We start from the raw sequence: 8212 nt of genomic DNA on the forward strand, positions 1-8212 counted from the left end.
CATAAAAGCTGCAAGTTGATGGGCTACACATTCCTCGGAAATAGAACTTGGACCAAATTCTAGAATCGTGGACACAGGCCTTTAGATGGTCTACATATTCCATCCAACTAATAAGATGACCGTAAACCTTCTCGAAGACAATATTAAAGATAGACAATCTATAAGATCATATTTTGAACTGATCGAACAGTTGCTTAGCTTCTTTTATCCTATTTTAAATCGAGCACGAAACAGAGGAAACATGTACATAAAGCACTTAAAGTTTCAAAAACTGTATTGTCCTAGCAAGCTATTTACATATTATCCTAGAAGCTATTTTACATATAACAGTAAATCTGTCAGTTTGTACAGAACACAACAAAACCAATTCGCATATTAAAACTTTACAGTAATTTACATTCGTACACATTTACTGATACGTTCTCTTTTTGTAATAAATAGAGTTACGTTTCAACTGAAGAAATATGGAGACGACAGGACTGTGTTGATATCAAATTCACCCTTCTTCGGCACTTTCTTGAAGACCTCTAACGAGACATCGCCTTTCTTCAGCTTCAGATTCCTAGAATTTCCATCGGACGATTTCAATAAGACGCGTTAATCATATCTCAGCTTGGTTCTTACAACTTGCGGTTTTGGAGACATTTTCCAAGGATATTCCAATATTCAAGGTCTTAAAAAATTAAGAACTCACCGCCCGTCGTTCACAAAGAGTACTAAATATTTCTTGCAAAAGAATTTGGACAGATCCTCGAGAATGGGCTCGCTGTGAAGCGCGATGAATTGCTCCCGGCAGATCTGAAAAGTGAGACGTTGCGTGTTGAGAACTCATCTGTGTATACAATAGTAATGTATATATAACTCCATGATAATTTCTTACGTTGTTCATAATATCCACTGTGCATGGATGCGTCCAGAAACAATCGTGCACCGACATAAACGTGATCCCCGCCTGTTCGGAATGCAAGCTCGTCAACATCATGTGGCACGAGTCCAACGAGTGAACGAAATTCGGCGCAAAGGCGTTCTTCTGCTTCACAGTGTCCAACTTTCTGTAGGTGATATTTTTGTTAAGTAAACTTTATATTTAAAAAAACCGCGTGTGTATAAAAGTAAACGCGAGAGATACAATTTCAAGAAGAATTGACTGTTACAGAAACAAGAATTTTCGCATTTTCCAAATTTTACACTCGTACAGGAGTGAGTACGAGAAATAAGTAAATGTGTAATAACGAAACACGAGCGTTAGTGCGCTCACCTGAAAACCTTGACTTTCGAGTCAACCGTCTTATTGTGCTTGGAGTAGGGCTGTATGACCGGAAGGCCCAACGGCGTCACCCACTGCACATACTGGTTGCACCTGATAGTGATAACGCGGGCGCAATCCGTAAACCAATTCTGTATCTCCTTCGCGCTCTCGAACATGCTCTGAAGGGACAGAAACGTCTTTTCGACCAGATACGTGCTGCCGCTCAGAACGTACTTCTGATCGAAATCCTCCAAATCGCTCAGCTGCCTGGCAATCTGCAGCCTGGCGCCGAACTTGGTCACGCCGTACACCGTGGTCATCACGGTCTGCTTCATGACTTTCCTGCTGACGTGCCCTTCCAGGGCCTTGGCTATCTCGTTGCCGTCGGCCGCGTCCGCCTTCCTGTACTCGTCGACCAGGCCGGCGACGACGCTGTACACGTCCTGCGGTCTGTCCGAGGGATACAGGTTCACGCTTTTCGCTCCTATCAGATCCCTGCCGAGCGCGGCGTAATGCTGCAAGCCGTTACAGCTACCGTCCTGATGTATGGGAAGCCGGCAGACGTACTGCTCCACGTTCGGGGAGTGCAAAGCGTTGTCTATCTCCTTGCACGCCGCCAGGGTTTGCCACGGCTCATCGGCCTTGGCCCACCACATTTCTCCTGTCAAGGGATTCCTCGCGCTGTCCACGATCAGGTCCAGAATCTCGTTCGCGAACTCCAGCCGCTTGTGCATCGGCTCCCTCTTCTTCAAGCCGGTCATGTTTATCGTGTGAATCTTCAGCCAGTCGAAACCCTTTGGACCTAGGGGCTTGCCCTGGGCGAACATGAGGATCGAACGGCCCAGGTCCGAGCTGAGATGAGTCAGATGGGGCGGTATCGGGTAAGCTCTGCCTCTGAAGTCCAGATTGTGCGGCATCCAGAATATCTTGTCTCTGAAATGATTGGCGATAGACAATTTGTAGAGGCAATCGCACCACAACGAGTGCATTTCGTTTCTCGTGCGCCTGAGGTGAAGCAACAGCTTTGCGATCTCTCTAGCATTCCTCTCCGTCTTGCTCGCGAGCACCTCCGACGCGAGTGGGACTACCGTGGATGGTTGAGGTACAGTCAATTCCTTCGAGCCTCCGTCTCTGAAAATCTGAATCACGATATCCAGAATGGGCACGTTGATAATCCACGGGATTGAACCGAGCTGGTTGAGGCTGTCGAGCGCCGGATACAGCTGCTTCGTCGGCGTGCTTCTCAACAGGCGCGACGGTTTCATGTAGGGATCGCGAACAAACGCCACCTTGGAGAGCAGATAGCCACCGGTGTTTATGTCTGTCCAAGGACGCGGCGGACAGCACGTCGGCAGGGAAACCGTGTCGAAGGACAGTGTCTCCGGATGCGAGTCCTTGTACAACTTGCTTAAGTAGGGGTGAGGCTTGATCTCTTCCATCAAGAACTTGTTGGAATGGAGCCTGAAGAGCAGATAGAACGCGGGTATCTGCCGCTCGGGCGCGCCAGGCTTGGGTATATGCGGGATCTTCACGTCGTTCACGATGATATTGTACAGAAACTTGCCGACGTTTATCATAGTGCTGTGAGACCACTCCGGCACCGCCATGTCGCAGCAAATGCCAGACTTCTTCGCCTCGTGGACGAGCTGTTGCCACTTGATACGCCCGTTGCCGCACCTGTCCGCGGGATCCTTCTGCATGTACCACTCCAAATACTTCTTGTACACCTGCATGGAGTTCTCTGTGATGTCGTCCTTCGTCTTCCGGTGAAACTCGTACCTCTTGTAAATGTACGTTCCCAGCGTCAGGTAAAGATGCGTCATGGTACAGCTGTAGCCCGTGGAGAATTTTGTCAGTTGGTCGATCTCGCTCAGAATCGCGTTGATGTACTCCTCCTTGGGCAGCACTTGAAGGAACGGATGTAAGATCTTTAAATCCGTCTTCATCTTCGCTTCCTTCTGCTTCAGGTAGGTCAGATTTCTCTCGAAAGCCTCGGCCACGGTCGATTTCCAGGTCTCCTCCCATTCCGTGATCCGTTTGATAGCTTGCTGCCTAACATTGGAATCTCCGGTGAACAAGGCGACGCTCTTTATGCTCACCTTGCACTGCTTCTCCAAGTCGGTCTGCGCATTCATCATATCTGGCAACTCGTCCAAAGTCACTACTCCCTTCGCCGGGCTCTGATTGTTATTATTCATAGTCAGATTTTTCAATAGATTGCAGCTGTGCGCGGTGTCAATGTCTGCGTGCTGTACACGGTACTGCGGATCCAACAATCTTATACAATGAAGAACACTATCACGTTGCATTGCGTTCATCTGCACATCCATTATATCGTCGAAGGAGAAGCCACTACGACTCATGTCTGCCATCACTTCTGCTGCGCTCTCTGCAAGGAGTAAGTTTACATTATATAAACATTGCAAAATTCCCAAAAATAACAGTGTTTTAAATCTTATTAAGTTGATTATCAACAAAATCTCTGCAAATTATGTAGAAACAATCAATGACGTTAACTTCATAAAACATTCGAAGCTTCATTATTTATTGTTTGTAGATGCCCTTTTGTGCATTATATTCGTAATGTATTTTAATTTAATCGAATAACACTGTTTTAACATCTTTATATAAATATTTAATTTTGTCGCTTGTTAGTTGATCTGTCAATTCTTAAATTGCTTTGCAATATACGAGCTGTTCTCCTTTTCATAAAACATCTTGTAAAATAATTATCGCGTGTATTTTCTTTCTAAAAATGAGAAATTTTTACCCAATTTCTTTAAAAAAATGCTTGTTTTTTTTATATACAGGGTAAGTCATACAACATCCGACAAAATTTTTGAGAAGGTAGAATGGATTGAGACGAACAGAAAAGTCCTGTACTATTTTGCAATTTTTGCAATAGATAACGAGTAATTATTAAAAATCATCATAAATTAATCAGATGTAGATTCCCTCGGTTAATTTCGCTTTAATTTACTTTGTCTGATCGCAAATACGTAGCCGGCTATCGCAGCGCGAGTTTAGGCGCCCCACATTATTTTTAAAAGCCCTACAATTCCCATTTACCTGCTCGTTTCTCCCGGTTCGTTATTCTTGCGATTATCTCGAACATAAGAGCGTACGTTTCGAAGTTCGGCTTGACAGAGTCCACCTTCATTATTTTGTAGATCTCGAACGCCTTTTCCACGTGCGTGTTAGAGGTGTGAGTTTTCAGAAGTAAATTATAGAGCGCGACGGTAGGGACTTTGCTGTGCTTGAGATGGGGTTTGTTCAACGTCAGTAACTTGAAGGCCTTGTGCGGCATATTGATTTGCACATAAACGTCCATATGCGCCAATAATTGAGAAATCAGACCGTAATCGGAAAGTTGATTCTCGGACTGGTCCGTCTCGTTCGTAAAGGGAATTGCGGCATACGAGTCCGAAGTCACGTACTGTGGTGTCTGTATGCTGAAAAAAAGGAGTTGCGCACGTGGTGATAAGACAAAGAATCCCTTCCCCTACGAAATATTCCACCTGCAATCGTACTTACAGCTCAATTATAACAATACTTACAGAACGTCATCCTGATTCGCATCTTTGTCCACGTTTTTGTCAACCTGCTGCAGCATGTCCAGGAAGGAGGAGCCCTTGATTAACGCAGTGTGATTATTTATGCCGGACTCTTTCAAATTCTCCACGACTGCGGACGTGTCGTCCAGTTGCTCGTCAGGTTCCCTAAGTACGGTGCTGCGGATATCGTCCACCTTGCCGTCCTAAAATCGATACATCAATTTCTGCGTGTAACTCGAGCGTCATGACAGTTAAATTATATTCTCGGTACACAATACTCTCCACTCAGTCACGACTCTTACGTAATTCAACACCAATCTGGTTCTTGAAGGTTATGAAAACTTCATCTATTTACCATAGGAATCAAATCCTTTTCAGGCCCAACCTTTTCATTGGTGTCCTTCGTTTGCGTCGTGATCGTCTCCCTCTTAAGGCGAAGATTAGGGATCTTGTGCAGCTTGTCCAGCGTAATGTTAGGCTGCCCAACCAAGAAAGACACCTGAGCGGAGTTCAAGTTGCGTATCGCTGCTTTCCTGTTGTTAGTCGTCTGATCCGTGACTAATGTAGTAACAAGAAAAAACGATCGGTTACCCATTATTCGTTTGCTCCTCGCTTCTTCGTATCACACGTTACTTTTCGTGTACTTGGTCTCTGGACTGGCATACCTTCCAACAACTCTGCATACTTCTTCGAGCGACGTTTCACTTTCTTCTGCAAGGGAGCGTGCAGTTCTACCACGTCAGTTGCATAAAAGCGTATCGCGGTACATCTCGCCGCTGAAAGCAAACGAAAGAAGTTATTACAAAGTTTAGGCAGAAGAGCAGGACCTCAATCGATCCTCCCATTCAATCTTTTTATACCATCGCTATCTCGACGAGGCTTATTTATGTCTAAAACATATCAAGGTGTAAGTACACGTATGTACGTCAACATTCTGCCAAGAAAGCTTGGTTGCAGCCCCTGTTGAGGCCCTTAATACATGACACAGTTGCTTTACGCCAATTAACGTGAAAATAAATCGGAGTAAAATAGCCGGTGAAGCGTAGTTCTTTCCCCGCGACTGATATTAGGAGAAGAGAACAGTCGTGAAGAGGTAAGGGCTGTAATAAAGCGAGAAAGGCCTGAACTCGCGAAGCGGCTATGTAATGCCCGCGATCGTGCGTGAAGAAAACACGTGTTTACGTACCGCGGGACAGGTTGAGATGATGAAAATTGCAGAATGAGCACAATCGATTGGACGGTCCGCACTGAAGAGCCGGCCGCGTTGACATAATACGCGCATTCTGCACCGAGGTGACCCGAGTCTTCAGGAAGTTGAGCATCCTTACGACAACCGCACGGCGCGAGTCATTAATTACCGAAAGCGTCGTCGACGGTGTCGGCAATCGGTGCGACGAGCCAGCCTCGCCGCACGGGCCGCCATAAGCTGATTAACACCAGAGAGAAACCTGAGAGCGGCCACTCCGGTGTTTTACTTGTTACGCTTGTTACCATTTCGCTAAACAGTTTCCAGCGCTTTACGCCCACTTTTATTTTTGAAACTACTCCGCTACGCCCATTTTCAAGCACTGTCGATAAAGTCTCCAGGTAATACTGAAGGAGAGTCTCTCATTCTCCGTTTTTCATGAAAATTCATAGGATCGTGTATTTTTGCCTGTAAAACACGAATTTGCAAGTTAAAATTGTCGCTCGGCACTACTAAGAGAGTTATAAATTGTTAAAATCTGACAGTTGTGAGGTTAGGATACCTGTCGTACCGACACCAACAAACACGGGTGTAGCGGAATAGTTCCAAAAATGGAAATGGGCGTAAAGCGCTGGAATCAGTCGAGCGAAAACGGTAACAGGCAAAACGCCGGGATGGCCGCTCTCAGGTTTCTCTCTGGTATAATGCCCATTCTACACCTAGGGATGATCCTACTTGTGGCTCATCCGATACTCGCTTCTATACCTAAAGCTAACCCTACTTACAGCTTATCCGAGGGAGTAGTATAAAGTGTAAAAGGTTTACACTTTGGTTGGTTTCCAATCGTACCAAAGTACAACTACAGTGTACCTTTTACACTTTATACTACTTCCTCGGATAAGCTGTAAGTAGGATTAGCTTTAGGTATAGAAGCGAGTATCGGATGAGCCACAAGTAGGATCATCCCTAGGTGTAGAATGGGCATAACCAATATGCTCACTCTCTGTCGGCACCTTTGATCTGGGAAAATTGAGAACATCCAGATCAAAGGTGCCGACAGAGACTATTAGCGTTTTCGATTTTCTGACTCGACCCGACTCCGAGTCAGAAAAATTTGATCAAAAGCAAGATTTGAATCACAATTTCTGCAAAAATCTTACTTTTGATCAAACTTTTCTGACTCGGAGTCGGGTCGAGTCAGCAAATCGAAAACGCTATATGTTTACACGGCACTCTAATCGGGTTTAATAACATCCGTAGTTAAAGGGCTGGCCAATCACAGTCATTCCATTCTTCTGAGGAATAGTTGTGATTGGCCAGTTTTATAACTACAGATGTTATTAAACCCGATTAAGCGTTCCGTGTAGCAGCACTCTATGTCTCGTTTCGAAATCGAGTTCAGAGTTCTTGCCAACTCCTTGTGAAACTTCGTTACAAGTAATTAAGTTATTTCTCAACTAAAGTTTCTCAACAAACAAGAAGAATATTACGCGTAATTTGAAGTAGAAATGCGATAAGGGAATTATAAAAATTATTTTAATTTTAATAATACACGGGCGCTACCTTTCCTAACGTTCGAACTCGGAATGAATCTCTCTCACGCCGTGCTTTAAAATCTTCATCGGTTATTAAAATTAATCCATCGCGAAAGTAATACGCGAAATATTGAATAGAGTGTTTTAATTAGCATTTATCGGTGATTTATTAATTCCACCAGTTTATATCCTCTTTACGGAATTATTTATAAGTGAAATTACATTGACTTTAGACATTGAATTTTTAATTCTTTTCAGACATTTGCATTTCGATTAAAGTTGCGTTTATAGTACGCTGTTGATGTTAATATGTATGACCGGTATTCATAGTCAGATCTTATATTCAAGACCGTCTTAAGATCATCTCTAGATACTCCGCAACCAATCAAATGTTCCATACAGCATCTTTAGATAAATTCAAGACGGTCTTGAATATAAGATCCGACTATGAATACCGGCCTATAATTTTTGTGAGATGTTCTTGTATGTACTTAACATCATGCGCATTATGCGTGAAAACGAACACACCTCATATATTATACGCGTCTTCATGCAATACGAACAGACCTATGATTACACGAGATAGGCTCGCTGCACGATCTTGTCATTGCAAGATCGATGCTTGAAAGCTCGCAGCCTGATTGGCCGCTGCTTTCACGTTTGAAAATTGTAACCGTTGCGAATCTAG

The 8212-nt window shown here is 44.2% G+C and overlaps 1 protein-coding gene across 3 annotated transcripts; it reads right to left on the minus strand.

Moving 5' to 3' along the window:
- Positions 1 to 256: 256 nt before the first annotated feature.
- LOC105561740 (DNA-directed RNA polymerase, mitochondrial) lies at positions 257 to 6701 on the minus strand. Of its 3 annotated transcripts, XM_012011992.1 has the most exons (10): positions 6552 to 6701; positions 5990 to 6457; positions 5469 to 5579; positions 5159 to 5361; positions 4807 to 5006; positions 4319 to 4701; positions 1259 to 3638; positions 881 to 1052; positions 695 to 798; positions 257 to 562 (listed from the first exon to the last, which is right to left on the minus strand). In XM_012011992.1, the coding sequence occupies exons 2-10, from the start codon at positions 6123 to 6125 to the stop codon at positions 451 to 453; spliced, it is 3801 nt and encodes a 1266-aa protein (XP_011867382.1). In that variant the 5' UTR covers positions 6126 to 6457; positions 6552 to 6701; the 3' UTR covers positions 257 to 450. The 3 variants fall into 3 exon arrangements, with proteins under 3 accessions (XP_011867382.1, XP_011867381.1, XP_011867383.1); XM_012011991.1 differs by having other exon boundaries at positions 5990 to 6701; XM_012011993.1 differs by having other exon boundaries at positions 5189 to 5361; positions 5990 to 6700.
- Positions 6702 to 8212: the final 1511 nt, after the last annotated feature.

The sequence above is a fragment of the Vollenhovia emeryi genome, unplaced genomic scaffold, assembly GCF_000949405.1.
Source record: "Vollenhovia emeryi isolate VEMERY1.0 unplaced genomic scaffold, V.emery_V1.0 DF939202.1, whole genome shotgun sequence".
Taxonomy (NCBI): Eukaryota; Metazoa; Arthropoda; class Insecta; order Hymenoptera; family Formicidae; genus Vollenhovia; species Vollenhovia emeryi.

Bases quoted from the DNA above. Each gene is read 5' to 3' on its own strand.
- LOC105561740 (XM_012011992.1), bottom strand. From the start codon at position 6,125: ATGCTCAACTTCCTGAAGACTCGGGTCACCTCGGTGCAGAATGCGCGT. The intron at 1,053-1,258 runs GTGAGCGCACTA...TATCACCTACAG, and splicing joins TCGAAAGTCAAGGTTTTCAG to AAAGTTGGACACTGTGAAGC. The intron at 563-694 runs GTGAGTTCTTAA...TGGAAATTCTAG, and splicing joins CTCTTTGTGAACGACGGGCG to GAATCTGAAGCTGAAGAAAG.